Here is a 19,304-nt window from a genome sequence, read left to right on the forward strand (position 1 = left end):
CTCCTGATCATTTGGTATAAATTATTTGTCTCTTTTAATTACCTTTAACAAATCACCCGTTCACACTCTGAGTCATCTGACGTGCTGGAACATCACAGCTGAGAGCCAGCAAATGTTTTCCATCTGCATCATCCGTGGTTTAATCTGTCTGTCATACAGCTTTAGGTCAGCTTTATTGTCCTGAAATACTGGATTGCACAATAAAATGCAGTTGTAGCCCCCTCCTTAAAAAAATACATATAAAGAAACAATAAAATATTTCAGTTAAAAAACCAAAATAAAAAGGTGATGAGCATTAAAATTAAGCAAACTATAACTGTAGCTCTTAACCCTTTGAAAAAAAGAAACTATATTCATAATTATTATAATGATATATTTGAACTCATTTTACAGAATTATTTTTTACACACTTTTTGGGTTATTTTCTTGTTCTTTCTTTATTTCTTTTGTATTTCTTTTACTTTCTTTTTCTTTGGTTTTTATTTTTTAAGTTTCAGGTAAGGGGTGTGTCTCTTAAACAGGTATTCTGGTAAACACCCTTCAATTTCTTAAATGTCTTGATTATAAAAAAAATAAGCTTTTTTTAAGAGTTACATGTTGCTATAAACACATATTTTAAAAACTCTGGAGAGAAAGGGAAATATGATATTTCCATTTTTTTTTTAATAAAAAAAAAAAAAAAAGTGTCATTTGTCTGCAGCATGCATGTAAACAAAACTGCTGTAATTATAACAATGTGCTGTTAAAACATATTTTTGGCCGGCTGCTCTGTTTCATGCCCAGACAAGTGTATAAGGGATTTGGACTTTTTAACTTAAATTAATTCCTGGGAGAAAAGCCAAAATACGACCTGATTGGTTGATGCAGCGGTGACGCAGAGAAGAGGGCGGGCCGAGCGGAGCGTTTCCTGGATAAACAGTCAGGGGGAAAGAGCCTCTGTAAGCCTGACTCAACTGTAAGCCAGTGTCCACCTGTGACTCGATGTCGTTTAGGCCAGTCAGCCAGTGCAATTATGAATGAGCAAAAAGTCCATCCAACCGATAAAACCGCCACTTCATAAAATGTTTTCATTCAGCCGATAACCGTCACAATGTGAGTAACTTTAACTTCCGTTAGCTACGTTAGCTAATGTCAATCTGCGACCCAGTGCTAACACAGCTAGCTAACACAGTACAACGAGTAAAATGAGTTTTGCAGTCACAACACAATCATTTGGACGTGTATATATTATTATTATAAATTCATAAAGCCAGGCGGTAAACGTTGTTAAATTAATGTTAGCTAAATGATGCTAACACTAACTCGACCTTAGTTAGCTAACCTCAGCTGTAATAAACCGCTGCGAGTATGAAACCCCTTATCGTAAACTTATCTTTTATTTCTCGTTTCTAAAATGTGAATTAAAACATTTTTATACACCTTTGACGATATAATGTTGGTCTTTATTTGAGTAATCCAAGAAGTTTGTAAATATCCTTTTTTGGATCGACGCTGAAGTTAGTTTCTGATTCGTAGCCTCGATCAGCAGTCAAGGGGAAAGTCAATGGTAACTAAAATTACACTGAATTGCATTTTCACTAATGGAATAAAGGTTTCTCAAATCTGAAACTGTGTTTTTTTCAGTCTTGTGCTTATCAAGTCTACCTCTGACAAGTCTAAGTGTAGTGGTTTTGGGATCTGGTCTAATGTGGGAAAACAGTGAAATCATCCCTTTTTTTGTTTATTTATTTCATTTTTATGAATAGAGCAAAGGTTTTGCAATTCTAAAACTGTATCCTTAAAAAAAAAGTTCAGACTCTAGGATAATATAGCCCACATTTGAAAAGTCCTGAGTATAGTGGTTTTCGAGAAAGTCCTGGTCCAGTGTGGTCTACGTGTGAAAAATCGCCCTATTTGCATTTTTACAAATGAAATAAAGGTTTCACAAATCTGAAACTGTATTTTTACATCAGCCATTCTGGAATTATGTAGTCGCCTCCAGGTTTGACCCCTCTGAGTATAGTGGTTTTTAGTGGTAATAATGGTTCAATGAGGTCAATGTGAAAATGCAGTAAAGTCTGTCTTTTTTCTCTCTTTTTTTTTTTACATTTTTATAAATAGAATAAAGGTTTCAAAAATCTGAAACTTTAATGTAAACCATATTTAGCCTCTCTAGGGTAATCGAATCCAACCACTTCAGTTAGTCAATCTGAATGAGAGTATTACAGAGAGAGACTGAAGATTGATTAAAACACAATTTCAGATTTGTGAAACCTTTATTCTATTAATTCTAAAGGGAAATTTCACTGCATTCTCACATGCAGACCACAGTGACTCAGGTCTCTTCTGAAAACCTCTATACTTGGACAGGTCAAATCTGGACATTATCACAGGGAAGCTAAAGTTAAGTCTCTCTGGAATAATCTAGTTCAGATCCTGGTCCAATCTGATCTCCACGTGAAAAAAAACAGTGAAATCATCTTTTTTTTGCATTCTCACAAATAGAGTAAAGGTTTCATAAATCTGAAATTGTATTTTAAATCATCTTTAGCCTCTCGTTCAGATTCAGACAAGACTGATTAATATGCGCCTCTCATCCCGCCATTACGGTAACTAGGACAGGCTGCTCCTCTGTTGCCGTCAGTACGGTATGTGAACGCCGCAGTCACTTGTGTTTATCTGGGAGCTGTGCTGCACCGCTGCTCGACTCTGCTCCTCAGACTCATTTCACATCATTATCTGGAGCTAAAATTTGTGTTTTCTCCTCTGGCTGCCAGGTACGAAGCTTACATTTTAATCACAGCTAAAAAAAAAGTATCCGTGGGTTTTATTCTGAGGGTTAGAATAAACCGCTAATGGCTGTGCGCGTCGCCTGTGACTAGAATCTAGTCCTGCGTAAAAAGTAAACTCGGCAATTAAATTTTGCTGCAGCGGCCAGTCTGCGAGTGTAGAGGCACCTTGTTGTTTGTATTCTCCAAACAGTGATATTATACGGTAATATTTTTCAGGTTTGTTATTTTGCTGCGTTTTTTAGGCCCGTAAAGCATCCTTTTAACCGCATCATCTCTCTTCTGCTCTGCGTAAAGGTGGTCAAACCAGGAGGAGGACTCAAAAACAAGGCAGTTGGGCCTGCAGGATTATAGTGCGTTTATAGACAACATTATTTTTAGAGTTGAATACATAGAAGTCTGGGTTCATGCCGGATTTCGAGCACTTCAGATTTTCCTACTCGAGCATGAATCCGGTCCTGGGGGAGAGTGGTTTTCTGGCTCCGCAGCAGCACCACCACCAGATGACGGGCCAGAACGACTCCGCCATCCCGGAGCCCGGCTACTTCCTGGGGGACCACAGCGGGTTCGGGCCTGACGGGTTATCTGGGCTGGACCTGGGTGCCCTGCCTCCATCAGGTCTTGCCTACCTGCACCTGAGCACCCCGCTGCACCGCGTGCCCCCTGCGGCCACGGCGCTGCGCAATGACCTGGGGTCCAACATCAGCGTCCTGAAGACCCTGAATCTGCGCTTCCGCTGCTTTTTGGCCAAAGTGCACGAGCTTGAGCGCAGGAACAAGGTGCTGGAGAAGCAGCTGCAGCAGGCTCTGGAGGGGAACTGCGGAGAGGAGGGGCACCAGAAGCCGCAGACTAAAGAGATGGGGGTCCAGACTGGATTTATTGGGCCCATCCCGGCCAGACCGAACCTCATTCCGCTCCAAAACGCCAACAACTCGGCCTACCTCCCCGGCGGCCTCCTCTCTCCAACACTAAACCTTCCTCCTCCTCTGTTTGACAACAAATACCAGCTGGGGAACAACCTGAACCCGAGCACCGTCTCCACGGACTCAAACTCCAACCTCACCACCTGCGGTTTCTCCATCAGCCCGGCCCTGAGTCCCACAGACCCGTGTAAAACCATCACCAACAACAACGAGAAATACGCCGCTCACACCGGGACCAACACCAACAACACACCCCTCCTCCCCCCGCGCTTTCCTCCCCGGGACGATCTGGTCCTTCAACCACACCCGGCGCTTTGGCACCGGGAGGGAGTCGTGCCTCACGGGCCCCGGAGTTTCCTGGACGCACCCGGACGGCGTCGGGGTCCAGATCGACACCATCACACCTGAGATCAGAGCCCTGTACAACGTGCTGGCCAAGGTGAAGAGAGAGAGAGACGAGTACAGAGAAGGTAAGAGCTGTTTTGATTATAGAGTTTTTAGGATTTAATTTCCACATGGGTAAATACTTTGTGGTGTTGCAAATTGTAAGCACTTCCCTTAATCAATTATTGGTTAAATGAATGATGGATTAATCGTTATTTGAATATATATATATATATATATATATATATATATATATATATATATCTTATTTCACACAATATCAAATGTGTTTTTCCTCTATCAAAGCTCACAGCAAAATATTGCATATTCTTTGACAGCGCAGCAAGTGGCGGATTTTTCGATGCAGTGATTTTGCATTTTCTGCAGAGATTTATTCATTTTGGGTTGAGAATTATTTTCTGCAACAGTGTTCGAAGCTGCATTCTGTCAGAGTGAGCACTTTTTTAAAGCCTGATGCCCCAGGGATGGTTAGTTTAGGCTTATAATTATATCCCAGTAATAAAAATCTCCAATATTAATATGCATATCACAAACAGACAAAATCACCTTAAACATAATCAGATTTAATACAGCAAATCATTATACAAAGGGGGGAAATATTTCTACCCAGAAATAATAATTCTCCAAACACTGCATGTCACAATAAGACTAAACATCCAAAATAATCCAATTTGATTCAAAGAACAGGGGAACAACAAATTTTCCTTAAATAAAAAAGAAAAAAAATAAATTTGTGTGAAATATGTAATTTAAGGAACTACATTTTGCATTTTGTAAAACAGTAACACAGTTTGATCATATTGTCACGATGCTATTTCACTCAAAGCTCAGAAGCTCACAGACTATCTGTCATAATAATGTTTGCAGTCACAATATTTAAAAAGTTAAGAGACGGTAAGAGTTTTCCCTGTATGAAGTCGCTGGCTGGGGCCTTTCTGTGTGAGGTTTGTGTGTTTTGTCCATGGTCTCACACTTCCTCCCTGATAAAACTGATGTCTTGGTAGAGCCCTGCTGCATATGTACGACCTGCTGCGTCAAACAGGTGTGATGGTTGAGTTTTCCACAGGAAAAGACAACAAACCAAACTGTCAGATTGCATCATGATGGTCATTGTCTGAAGGTCATATTATTATTATTATTGATAGTCTGTTGCTCCGAGGATAAAGATGATATAAATGCAGGTCTAAGGGGGTTGTAAAAAGATGAAAGCATCATGCAGGAAATGTTAAGGCCTCCCAACTCAGCTCCTTTACTGGAAATTCTCTTACCAGCAGGCAGACTGGTATTGACTTGGACTGGATGGCAGCATCGGGCAGAGAGAGTGCTGTCATTGTCAGGCTCTTAAGTTAGACTGTAAGACAAGATATTGATCCCACACAGGGAAAATTAAAGGAATGCTCCAACCACAAAATGATCTTTCCTATATCCGATACTCATCGAGAGTTACATAAAATTTGTGAAGAAAACTTTTTTTTCTTTTTTTACCACCGTGAGTGAAGAATCTGAAAAATGGAGAAAGTCATAGCAGTTTGTGTTTGTGCAAAACAATACCAAAACATCTGTTCACAAACACAACTCATGCCTCCCTCGCCTCAACCCGGGTTCACACCGGCGACCCTCTTATTTCGAGATGACAGTGCTAACCACTACACAAGCAGAGTTCAAACACGTGCTCTCCTGCTTCTGACACTCGCGTGTAAAAGTCGTTTTAAATCCTAACGTTGTGGATGTGTTGTGGTAAGCACACGGCTGGATAAACGAGACTTAGATACTGCAGGAGTTTAGTGAGAGTTTGTAAACTGATGTTTTGATATAGTTTTGCTGTTGTTAAATGTCGACCCCTTTTAGTTCAGTTCATCAAGGCTTTTCTCTGTCTTTGAACTCTTCATTCACCATAGCAGTATGTGAGGGAAAACTTATTTTTCTTAATGAATTCAAAGCAACATGGCGTGAGAACTGAAAAACAAATGGTCATTTTGTGGGTGAAGTAATCCTTTAAAGTCTAATCAGAGACACATCACTGATGATGTGTCTCTGATGGGGCCACTGGGTCTTTTGGATCTCTTGGGTCTTTTGGATCTTTTGGGTCTTTCAGACACCCTCGCTCTGGAGACAAAAGTATGTACAAAAACATATGATTAATAAGTAATAAGTAATAGTAGTAATATCTATCTATCTATCTATCTATCTATCTATCTATCTATCTATCTATCTATATATATATATATATATATATATATATATATATTTATATATATATTTTTAGGTGATGCTTGGAGGTGGGTTTGGGACATCGGCTCTCAACATTACACTGTCATTGTTATTATGCACCTACAGTATGGTATAGATGGTACCTAGCTCATATTATTTACTTTTCATTTCGTGTTTTGGCACTGAACGTTGTATTCATCAATCTCTCAGAAAAGCGGAAACATGAAAATTGAGTGGGGTTGAGTGATTTGAATTTGTTCCAAAACAAGTATCTTGGCAAACAGTTTATGCTGAGCTAGCGATCGCTTTAATGTCTTTGCTTGTTTTGGGTCATCGAGCGCAGTGCTGCAAACGCTGAGCTGGACTGCTTTATGGCACACTTCACAAGATTTTTTTCTCTATTAAATTAATGCGACATTCGCTCAGCAGATGATTTGGTCCAAAGCAACTTACAAGAAGTGCATTCAAACTCCAGGAGGAAGCACTCAATGTCATAAAAACCCAGAAGAGCATTTCTTTTTTTGCATCTACGTGAGAAGCACTTTAATTTGGCACTCAGTTTACTAGATTAACCTGAAAACAAACATATTTCACCAGACTATATTATAGGTAAACATTTTCTCAGCTGAACTTTATTCATATATTGAATAGTTTCAGTAATATTGTATCCATCTATTGGGTTATAACTTTGTTTAAATATCTTAACTAAACTGTGATAAAATATAAGATAAGACTATTAATCCACACACCAGGAAATTCAATTGTTAGAGCGGCTCAATGCAACATTACAAATAAAGTTTAAAAAATATATAAAAAGATAATATACAATTTAAAAAATGATATAAAACACAAAAATACAGTAAAACAAGAAAAAATAATTTAAAATACAAAAAATAGAAAAGGAGAATATAAATATAAATAATATCACCTGAATTTAACAACTATTGACTTCACATTAGAGACTTGTATTGTTGCTAAAATACTATATACCTATTGCACACAAATTGCATTTTAAACAATATATAGTAATTAATTGTATTGTACTTGCTAAAATACCTAACACCTTTGCATATTAACAAATATTAAAATTATAGTTTTAATAAATGAATATGACATTAGTATTTATTTAATTAATTGCACCTTTGAATCCTTTTATCACTTCTGTTTTACAGCAGGATGTTACATGATAATTGGCATGTAAAAGAAACAAAAGCAAAAGAAATATAACAATTTGTACAAAGCATGATGTTATACATTAGTAGAGGACATTTTGTCTTAATTTGCAGCATTTGTTTTGAGGAATCAGTCTGTCATGCAAACCTCTGTTCTGTCTGTGAGGGTTTTTTGCTCAGCATCCAGCTTCTGTTGTTTTCAGCATTGACCCGTTTCACACTGACACACATTACCACAAAGTCTCCCACTGCTGCTGCTTTATGCTTAAAAATCACTGACCTCACCACTGTGAGCTCCAGCAGCCTGCTGAGGCAGGATGCTGCTGCAAGACAAACCTTCAGTCACATCGATTTCAGACCCAGCAGGACGTTTTACTGAACAGCAGCAACTCACTCTGACCTGAGTGCTGCTGTGTCTGCCACTTACATTTTACAGCTGCACTAAAATACAGTCAAGTTTTACATGTTTGGCAGCTATTAAAGCGAGTTTGAGACTAGGGCTGTACACAAATATTCAGCTTTTTGTAATTGGTATTTGGTTTTCAATTTAGACATTCTTATATTTGCATGCCATTACAATTTTTGTGATACTGCTGCAGCAAAAATACATCCTAAATACATCCTCTTTCCTTAATGTGATGTTATTGGAGGACAGAATTATTCACAAACGTAAAACAGATGTACATCCGTTAAGGAGAGACAGGCAGGGTGTTTTTTTAAGTTTTAATGGTTGATTTATGTTAGAAAAAAATCACCTGACATCAAGCAAAAGATAAAAGTAAAAAACAAACACAAAAAAGAACCTAAATGTGCCTCAAATTATTTTAATTTTGAATATAGTCTTTGGGAAATGTTTTCCTGTTTTTGGAATACTTTTGTACCCTTTTTTTGTATCCTAATTTTTCGGTTCTTGTCACCTTTTACTTATTTCTTGCAATTCTTGGGACATTTCTTGCCCAGTTGCTCATTGCCCGTTCCGCCATTTTTTTTTAAGAAATCAAATCAATTTCCTCAGGTTTCAAGGGGTCAAATAGCTCTTGATAGGCGTCTTAGCGCAGCAGAAAAAAAATAAGAATAAAAATAATGATATCGATCCAGGTTTCAGAGAGTTAAACCCTTACAGTCTCAAAAATAAAAAAACAACTTAACCGTCCTTGATTTTAGCTAGAGCTGTGTTTCTATGTATATTCTTCCAGAAACCAGCAGCTGCTCCAAAGCTCAAATAGAAACTGTCTCCAATTAATGTTAAAGGAGACGTGTTCTGATTTTGCTTTGTCAGTCTGTAGGGAGGAGGTTTCAGGGGAAATGTTTGCTCTTCCTCACACAGTGCCGTCTCCCACCTTCCCCTCCTTTCATTCTTGGCCCTCCTCATTTTGTCTCCCTCAGTTTTTCTCCCCCTCCCCCCCCCCCCCCCAGCCCCCCCCAGAGTGTTCTCCTGGTACCTGCAATGCAGCACTGGTCTGTGACCGCTCACAGTGATGTCACCCAGTCTGCCATCTCTCCTCTCCGTCTCCTCTGCGTTTTATCTTTTACCCTCTGCCTCCCTCTCTGAGCGTCTCTGCTTTTACTCCCCTCTGCATGCGTCTCCTCACATTTCTCTCTCTCTTTGTTTAATGCTTTCTCTCTCTCTGCTGTGTTGTTGTCATCCTTCTCTGCTCTTCTACCCCCCCCCAAACCCCCCCCCCCCATCTCATCCCATCCCATGTGGAGCCAGGTACTGACTTCATCCCGAACCACACGACTCTAATAAACCCTGCAGCTCTCTCAATGCTATTCACATCAATGAGGCAATCTGATCATGTTGTTTTTAATCAGAAAACATGTTGCCAGAGGTTACACACTCCATGGCTGCTCCTCTGGGAAGGATGGGATGTTGGAGCTCTGGCTGCAAAGCTTTGCTCCCATTCAGCCACATGAGCATTATTGAGGCGTGACACTGATTTTGGGTGATCAGATCTTATCTAAAATATTATTGTATGCTGTAGCTTTAACCCTTTAAAACTCAAAAACATAGAGAGAAGGCAATGAGCAACTTAACATGGACGTGCCCAAAAAAGAGCAAGAAATTATTAAGAAAGTTACAAGAAAATGACCTGAAAATAAGAAAAAAAGTAAAGTAAAATCAAAAAAGAAAACTACTTAAAAAAAAATAAAAAGAAAGAATTGTGGTTTATTTTCTGTAGCATAATGAAAAATACAATTATAGTAATTATAAATATAGTTTTCGGGACTATTTTCTTTTTTAAATTCCACTGTTTAAAAAAAAAAAAACCCAAACTAAGTTTCAGGGCGTTTTCTTGTCACCTTTTACTAACCTTTTGCGATTTGTGGGACATTTTTTGCAAAATTGCTCATTGCCTTTTCCCGCATTTGTTTACCCCCAATTTTCTCAGGTTTCAAAGGGTCAAATAGCTTGTGAAAGTCACCTGAACTCAGAAAACTGATGGTCATCCAGGTTTCAAAGGGTTAAGCACCAGACTAAATCTGTGTACACATACTTTGGTGTTTTACATGCACTTGAATTGTCTGTATGGGCTTAAATGCTCACTTTCAAATGTCAACTCTCTCACCTTTCCAAAATCACCTCATAATGGATGCACTGTGAGGTTGCAATGAGTCATAGTGTGTGTGTGTGTGTGTGTGTGTGTGTGTGTGTGTGTGTGTGTGTGTGTGAAAAGTGAGAGAGAGAGAGGTAGAAAGCAGCAGCATCATCTTGTGTATGGATAGAAAGACACCACACAGGTTTCTAGCTGAAAAATAACGAACAGTCCCACAACGCTGGCATGGAAGCCTGCTGTGGACGGGCAGCAGGACATAGTTGAGCCACCTAAAAAAACGGTATCAGTTTAATTGTACACTATATTTGAATTTTTTCTCCTCTTTACCTTCCACAACAGCTGATGGAGGCAGCAGTGGAGCAGCGACATCACCCTTAGGTGTAGTAATTTTTTGTCAGTGGAGTCTGGTGTTTTTGATATAATAGCTTTAAATCCCCATCAGTAAGAGCTGTCTCATGGCAAGGTAAAGTGGTGAAAATATTCAAAATATAGCATACACTTAAACTTAGTGGACTAAGATATTTTTAGGTGGCTTAAAACTACTCAGTTAGAGCAGAGTTTGCTCAGCACCGCTTTATTATATGTACGTTACGCAGCAGTTTTCTATCTCAGAGTTGCTGTAAAAGAGCAGTTGTGACTGTGATGTGGTCTATATCATAGATTGTATAAATGATATTGTTTTATTGCAACTACAAAGTTTCCAAGAGGGATCAAGATATACTCATCTACTGAGCCTGTATTCATATAAATTATTTTTTTAAGTTTAGCTATTTTTAACAGTGCATCAGTCCAGAAAGTGTGGATCACTGCTGTCTCTCCATTTACAAAACAGAAACCCTCCAATCTTCATGCTTCCAGTCTTTATGCTAAGCTAATCCTCCTGGCTCCAGCTCTATACTTTAAAACAGACATGAGAGTGGTCTCGATGTTTTCATCGCCGCTCAGAGAACGTGAAAAGCATATATCACACAATAATGAATTTTTCCTTTAAAGGAAGTCACAGTCGGCTCTGGGTGTGAGGCACAACAGAAGGTGGTGTTACAGAGGGCGTGTGAATGCACGTCATCGCCTCCATGACGTCCCCGTGTGCTGACGTTGCAGCTCAGCAGCAGCACGTCTCAGAGTGACATGAATAATCTAAAAACACAATGATCGGTGTAAATTATTTTTATGATGAAGACGAATACTTTGGTACATTTTAACAGGATTTTGCATCATCCAGCGGTTTTGTCACCATCAGTCATACAGATAACTGTGCTTCTGAGCATCCAGTCAAACATAAAAACTGCCAGCAGCTTCACTGCAGAGCCACGTGTTGAGACTGACAAACAGATGAGAGCATGGAGGACATCAGCAGTCTCTGTGACACGCTCGTCTCTGCTGTCTCTGTTTCAGCTCCATCACATCTGCGTCTGAGCTTCTCTTTCTCTGACATTAACACCTCTCATGTGTGTCCCACGTTTTTGCTCAGTGCATTTTACCTACATGTGACTTGAACACTCACTGGGAATAATTTCTGTTGACATGGAGGTAATCTGATCGGAGGTCGTCCCCCAGAGACATGATGTCATAATTTCAGTGCTCCAGCTGAGCTATGATAGTGTGAAGGACAAAAAGGATTCAAAAATGGAAAGAAGCCCGAACAGCTGAGATTATTTTTTAATGGTTCAGTCAAAAGCAGCAGAGAAGCAGCAGGAAACAAAACACTTGTTCTGCAGTGATGATGCTTACAACCTGGAACTGAGTTATGAAATTAATGTTTTTTTTGTTAGTTTGTTTAGGGTTTTTTTTGTGAAAAAAGTCTGTGGTTAACACAAGCTCTAAAAACCTTTCACAATTTGCTCTACAGCATGAAATGCGTCAATGATTTCATCATCATTTTTAAAGCTTTTATGTTAAAAAAAAGGCAGGATATAGCCTTTCTGGTTCTGGAAAGTACAAATCAAATTTCCTGACCATCCCATCAGTTTTTGTCGAGATATTTTACTCTGAACACAAAGAATTTACGAAAACAATCAGTTGACTTGTTGCCTTACCTTGTGTCACACTGCTAATGTGACTAAAAACACAAGTGGTATCTTCTGTCAGTCTGAGTCTGCATGTGTTTCTTTTATTTGTATTTTTATTTGAGATGTATCAGATTACATTAGAGGGACAAAGTCAGTCAGAAAGAAAATTAGTTTCATTTCAAAACGGTTCTGCAGTTGAGGCCGAGCCTCTGTTTATGTCTCCTGAGTGTTGCAGCGAGCCCTTCGTGCTGTTGGTGCTTCACACGCACACGGCATGGTCTCTGCTTATGTAACACCTGCTGAGTAATACGAGTGGGGGTAGGAGGCACCTTGATGCTGCTGCTCAGTTTAGGTCAGTCAGGCGATCATGAGGGGTTTGCATGAGAGGAAGATCAGGAGGCTGGATTTCTTACAGGCTCTTCTAACCCTTCACCTGTCTCACCTGTCTCACCTGTCTCACCTGTCTCACCTGACCTGACGCTGAAGCCAAGATTATATGAGGCCAGATTATTGATTATTGTGGATCTCTTATTGGTGTAAAGTCAGATGAGAAATAAAAACACACAAAATAATATGCAGAAAAAATAGACTTGTGGAAATACCAGTAAAATAAAAATATAAACAGAGTGAAGTTTAGCTTCATATTCAGTGACAAGTGTGTTGAAACCACAGGTGATACTCAGGGCAGGTTGTTTCAGCTTTTGAAGCATTATGTATATTTTGTGATCTGATTTATCTGCACAATTCATCGTATAATTACATTGCTACTTCCTGTGTGTGTTTTGTAGATGGGAGGAAGAGTACACAGCCAGAATGGACCTGCAGGAGAAGGTGGCTGAACTGGAGGAGGTAAAGTGACATTTTGACAAAGACAAATGCTCCATTAAACTCTGACAAAAGCTTCTCTACTGCAGCCACATATTCCCACCTATAACATCTAGTTTTTCTTTTTCTTTCGTTCTTCTGAACACCTTTTAGCTCTTTTCTTAAAATCAGCAGATGATCCAAGGGCTGAAAATAGTTTCTGACAAGAAGCAACAGGCTTTACAGAAAATGTCCTCTTTATTTTAAAATACATCAAATGCGATGTGAAGAAAGTTTAATTTAATAAGATAGAGCTTCTAAGCATCTCTCATAACTGTCTTCATTTTCACATTTTGATTAAAGGCAGTCTGATCTATAGCTGCACCTTTAATTATTTTAGTTTATATTTCAGAAAGTTATGTTATCTAAAAAAAAAACAACAAAAAAACCCAACAACAACAACTGCACATTTGCCTGAACCACTGTCCTGTTTATCTAATCTGTGTATGTAGGACATAACTTCATACTGTGTGTGTGTTTTTCCAGGACCTGCAGGAGAGCGAGGTGTGTCAGGACGAGCTGGCTCTGCGGGTGAAGCAGCTGAAGGCCGAGCTCGTCCTCTTTAAAGGACTCGTCAGCAATGTAAGTCTGGCCGAGCTGCGAGTTAGCTTTATTTTTTAAGTCTGAAAATTTTTTAAACTGAACAGCTTTTTAAGAGTTTTTTTCTTCTCCATTTAAATCTTATTTCAGTGACAGATTATTAAGGGTGTGCTGGCGCGGGGTTTCTGTAGGTCTTTAAACATGACATTCTGACAGGTTTTAAAAACTGATTGGATTATGTTTTGTAAAGTTACATGAACTTAAGTCTTGCTTTTAAATGTGGTTTTTGAGATTTTTTATTGATCCCCCTTGCAACAAAATTACAAAATGAAACCAACAAGGAACCACTAATATAAAGTCTGCGGTCCGCTTAGAATTTATCAGAGCACACCCAGCTAGTGTGTTCAGATGTTTTGTACAGGCTAACATGGCGTTTCCTCTCTTAAAAAAATGAATGAATAAAATTAAAGTTTTAAGTTAAAATTGTATCTGTTTATGCTTTTTCCAATGTGGGCAAATGCAAATTAAACAAGATCCTGGCTTAAGATTGGCACATTTAGTGCTTGGTTGAGGCCTGTGGAAAATAAAAAAATTGAAGCTTGTTGCAGCTTGTGCAAGAAAATGCTAGAATTCTGATCTATGGGCATAAAGGCGTAAGAGTTTAATGGGAAGTCAGAAAAAATCAATGCCTGCTGTGATATGGAAGAAAAGTGTGTGGTCAGGGTGCACCATGACAGGTGATTGACAGGTCGACAGATAGGTGGACGTGTTGCCGAGTCATTACAGTAAATATAACTAAACTAATAAAAATCCTCTCTGTGTCCATCAGAACCTGTCAGATCTTGACAGTAAAATCCAGGAAAAAGCCATGAAGGTGGACATGGATATCTGCCGCCGCATCGACATCACAGCCCGCCTCTGCGACGTCGCCCAGCAGAGGAACTGCGAGGACATGATCCACATGTTCCAGGTAAGTTTGTGGTGATTTAAAAAAGCTACCTCAGCAAATAATCCACCTGCACTTTGAATAAACCTGTCTCCTCCCAGCAGGTGGGCACGCCCCCCTCTACTCTGAGCGGACGGGCCAGGAAACAGAGCGGGCAGTCAGCAAAGGGCGGGGACGGGGACGAACTGAGCATGTCTGAGGGCGAGGGAGGCGGGCCTAAAGACGAGGAGTCCTGCAGCACGTCGGCCAATCAGATCAACGAGCAGATGCAGAGGATGCTGAATCAGCTGTACGTGTTTTGACCATTAATGTGTAACACATTGATGTTTAACGATGTAGTCGACATGTCTAATGTGTGTGTGTGTGTGTGTGTGTGTGTTTGTTCAGGAGGGAGTGTGAGTTTGATGATGACTGCGACAGTCTGGCCTGGGAAGAAACAGAGGAAACTCTTCTGCTGTGGGAAGATTTTCCTGGATACACTCTGGGAGTGGAAACACAGGGAGAGGTGTGTACACACACTTGACTTATCAGATTATATGAAAAGACCATATGCAGAATTTGGTGGGATATATCGCCAAAAAATTGAGTGTTTTGTAAGAAGTATATTTTCTTTAGTGTATAGTCACTTGAAAATACGAACTGCGGTATATATCTGTATCGGCATAGGGAGCAGGTCCTCATCTACAGAGATCACCGTGTTTCTACAGTAGCCCAGAATGGACAAACCAAACACTGACTCTGTTTGCATTGTCACATCGGCCACTGTAGTTAGCAGCCCCTCCATGACAAGCCGAACGGTGACAGAAAACACTTGAATGTAAAACACCGTTATTCAGTGTTTTTAGCGGTTTAAATCACCTGGTCTGTTTGCTTTGGAGAGGAGGAGACCTCTGCTTGGTTTAAAGGAGAGGTTTTCATTGGCTGCTCCTTTAAATGACACATGATGAGCAGGCTGCTTCAAAAAAAAGTGTTTCTACTTTGATTTTATTACAACAATACTTTATTTAACTTCATTATTTGATGATGGCTACTTCATTTAACTTTATTGTAACTGTAGTTCATTCAGTAGAATACAAAATATCATGATTTATAGCATTTATTTATATTATATTAATATGTACTTTTTTAGCCATGTCGCCCAGCCTTAGTTCCCTCAGTCACCAACTGTAGAAAAAAGGGAAGGAACCAAGGCACTCATCTTTATGAAAAAAGTTAAAATGCCTTTAATGCCAGTTCAATAACGGCATTTATTTCCTAAATGGGTACCTTGGTTCCTTTCTGTTTTTTCTAGAATTGGTTGTGCCCTCCACCAAAAAGCACCAACATTTTGTACTATTACTACTTTCAAGAAGCTCTCCAGTTTTATGGCTTCTAGTTTGGTCAAAATAATATCTTAATTCACAGATTTAGATCTGAAAATATGCTGTTCTTTGTCCTAGGTCTCTCTTTGCCATTGGCAGGCTGTTTGCAGTCCTGTAACATTATCCCCAACATTCACGGTCACAATCTTTCTCAGTTCAGCTGAAGCATTTTGACGGTTTCAGACCTTCTGGATTCCTAAATACCCTGGCATACAGTAATACACTGATACCACCCAAGCCTACTTTCTGGCTTCCTTGTGTAAAAACTTTAAAAATAGGATATGACTTGAAATACTTAAAAAATATAATAAAGTAATTCCTAACTCCATGTTTCATAAAACAGAAATATAAAGTAGAAGAATGAACAATTGTAAATGGAAAATGAACTTTTATCCTTAAATCCCAAAAAGTGCATCTTAAAAAAAACAAAAACATAATAAGAGTTTAAAGCCACAGCAGCGTCAGATGAAACAGTCACTGCTTTTGTAAACATGAGCGCTGGATAACAGAGCAGCACCGACTGAATAAACAGGAGTCACCCAGGCTTCAGCAGTCATCAGCAGCACTTTATGTGGCTCGCAGTGTCCCTGTCCAGCAGCGCACAGATCTATTTTCCCACTGTCAGTGAAGTCACTGGTGTTTCCTGTCGGGGGGGTGTTTTACTTTGTCCTACTTCTGTGACCTGGTGGACGTTTGTTTTTTAGCTCAGTCTGATGACGCTGATGGCTCGAGTCTTTCCTGACGACCTGTAAGCTGTTTTTAACTGAATAAGCCAGAGAGGCTAACGACCGGCTGAGTGAAGAGCTCAGAAAAACCTAAACAGATTAAAAGACCTCTGCACACCTGTGGTGCACTCACACCATTTTTTTTGTTACTTATTTCAGCTGTTGACACCTCAGTGTCTTTAGGACTGTGTAGTTTGAAGTGAATAAGAGTCTATATTTAAGTGTTTACATTTTTTTGTCCACTCCTACATACTTGTTGGCTTATATTTTTCTATTATTTAATATCTCATTTAACAGTTTGTCAGCGAACATGCACACTGTGAATCTTTGGCTCTGCTTACTAAGATTTCACAGTAGCCACGTCCTTGCAAATTACGGATGATTTATTATTGCTGCAGCTCAAGTGAACTGTATAGGTCTAAATAATATTTTTTTAATTCTCTCGTTCTTTTCCCCACATACACTCCCTTTATTCAGTTGCAGCAGCAGGAGGAGTCCATTGAGGACGCAATTAAAGACACAGAGTGTCTGTTTAAATCCAGAGAGAAAGAATACCAGGAGACCATCGACCAGATAGAGGTGAGTCTGTTTTTCTTTTATTACGTTATGGGGACAAACATGTTCATGTGAGGACTTGCTACCCAAACAGGGTAAATATATAATATAATAATACATCATTTTTTTCTCAACATGATTTCTGAAAAAAGGAAATGTATTAAACTGGGCATGGCAGAAGTCAAGTCAAGTCAATTTTGTTTATAAAGCCCATTATCACAAAATTTGGTTTGCCTCAGAGGGTTTTACAGCATACGACATCCCTCTGCCTTTAGGCCCCCACATTGCCTAGGAAAAACTCCCCAAAAAGAAGCCCTGAAATGGGGGAAGTGGAGGAAACCTCAGAGTTTAAGACTTTAAGAACTAAAATACCTTTGAGCCTTGGATGCCATGAGGAAGAAGTCAGTCAGTTGCTAATCACAGAAGTGTTTCAAAATGCTTTTGTGTTACAGTTGATAACCAATCATGCTCCATAGTTACCAAATTCACCCACAATTTACCCAAATTTTAAAGTGAAACAATTTAAGCTGCAGAATTGTGAAATTTTGCCTTCACCCACCATTAGAGATCCATTTAAATCTGTGTGTTTGCCTTGAATTTTGTATGTGCACAGGTTTTTACCTTCAACTTTTTATTAAAAAAAACCCCAGATGTTTTGTTGCACAATTTTACTGCCAAGCCCTAAAAAAAGCTCCAACTTTTAGTTACTTAACATTTTCTATGAGGGAAATGAATGCCTTTCACTTTTAGAACCAGGGATTCCCACAATAGTTCCTACGACTAGGTTACTTTATTGTAGATAATATATTGATTGGAGTAATTAGAGACAACAGTGTCAGTAATGTTAATTTCTGGTTTTTGTTTGCTGTCCTGGTCAGCTGGAACTGGCCACAGCCAAGAGCGACATGAACCGTCACCTACACGAGTACATGGAGATGTGCTCCATGAAAAGGGGGCTGGACGTCCAGATGGAGACCTGCAGGAGACTCATTACACAGAGTGGAGACAGGTAACAAACACACACACACACACACACACACACAAATGTGGAATTTTATGACACGCTGTAGTTCAACTTTTTAATGGCATCATTGATGACTAAAAAAGTGATTTTTACAATACCAGACTTGGAAATTAGCACCAGTCATGAGAATTACATGAACAATCTAATAGAGCAGTATGACATTTACAATAACTTTTTTACTGAAATTTATGTGACAAACTGGAAAAAGACTTTATTTGTTGTAATACTTTATTATATTTTAATCTGAATTTGTATTACTTACTATACTATGACTTTTAATTGAATGTCCATTACATGCTGTGCTATGACATTTTTGATGGAATTGTTTTGATATACTGTAGTATGTTTCATGGACCTTTATGGAAACTAAAGTCATAATGTATGTCATAAAAAGTCAATTAAAAGATAAAGTATGGTATGCCACAAAATTGACATAAAATTTTAGGATGGTATATTGTAAAACTTCCATGTGAATTGTCAGTAGTATGCCATAGTAATTCTGTTTAAAAAAACCCAAACATTTCATTATATCATGATAGTATCATCAATTATAGTTTGTAATCAAACTATAATTAAAAAAATGTCAAACTATAGTATGTTTTAAGAATTCAGTGAAAGGGATCATAACATACAATCTTTTGCGAAATTTCATTAAAAAATTCATTGCATATTGTGTTTGCTCATTAAGTTTCATGAAAAATGTCACATTATGGTAGGTCTTTAAAAAATCACAAAACGGTTGTAGCATAATATGTTGTGAAAAATGTTATAAAAAGTCATAGTGTAGCATGTCGTGAAAAAATATAATATGTAAAAAAAAAAGTCACAACATGACAGAATATTATGTCATGAACACAGTTGATAAGAATATCCTTGTGTTGTATGTTTTGAAAACAAATCTTGAAAATATAGTATATGTCAGCATAATGCCATTAAAAATATGAAGTCTCAACATGCTATCCTATATGGTTTGAAGCCTTTTTTTCAACTTGTCATATTTTGGCATTTTTCAACGTGCTATACTATGGTGTTTTTTTTCTTCATTTTTTCAACATGCTATATTATGATGTTTTTTGATATTCTTTTGACATTCTAAACTATAACGTGTCTCAGCACGCTAATTTATGTGGTTTTCAGCTGTTATTTCAGTTTTTGGGACATGTCATATTTTGACAATTTTCGCCATACTATATTATGGCATTTTCGGCCGTTTCTTCAACATATTTTATAATTATATTTTTTT

General features: G+C 38.6%; 1 protein-coding gene across 1 annotated transcript in view; it reads left to right on the forward strand.

Moving 5' to 3' along the window:
* The first annotated feature begins 3,171 nt into the window (after nucleotides 1–3,171).
* The window catches only part of LOC121957922 (non-homologous end joining factor IFFO1-like), a 20,232-nt gene continuing 4,099 nt past the window's right edge, over nucleotides 3,172–19,304 (forward strand). Inside the window, 10 exon segments of the mRNA XM_042506732.1 lie at nucleotides 3,172–3,961; nucleotides 3,963–4,150; nucleotides 11,058–11,069; nucleotides 12,835–12,895; nucleotides 13,397–13,492; nucleotides 14,280–14,420; nucleotides 14,498–14,685; nucleotides 14,784–14,901; nucleotides 16,960–17,061; nucleotides 17,916–18,046. Coding sequence (XP_042362666.1) covers nucleotides 3,176–3,961; nucleotides 3,963–4,150; nucleotides 11,058–11,069; nucleotides 12,835–12,895; nucleotides 13,397–13,492; nucleotides 14,280–14,420; nucleotides 14,498–14,685; nucleotides 14,784–14,901; nucleotides 16,960–17,061; nucleotides 17,916–18,046 — 1,823 coding nt within the window. The 5' untranslated portion in view covers nucleotides 3,172–3,175.

The sequence above is a fragment of the Plectropomus leopardus genome, chromosome 18 (genome assembly GCF_008729295.1).
Source record: "Plectropomus leopardus isolate mb chromosome 18, YSFRI_Pleo_2.0, whole genome shotgun sequence".
Classification (NCBI taxonomy): Eukaryota; Metazoa; Chordata; class Actinopteri; order Perciformes; family Serranidae; genus Plectropomus; species Plectropomus leopardus.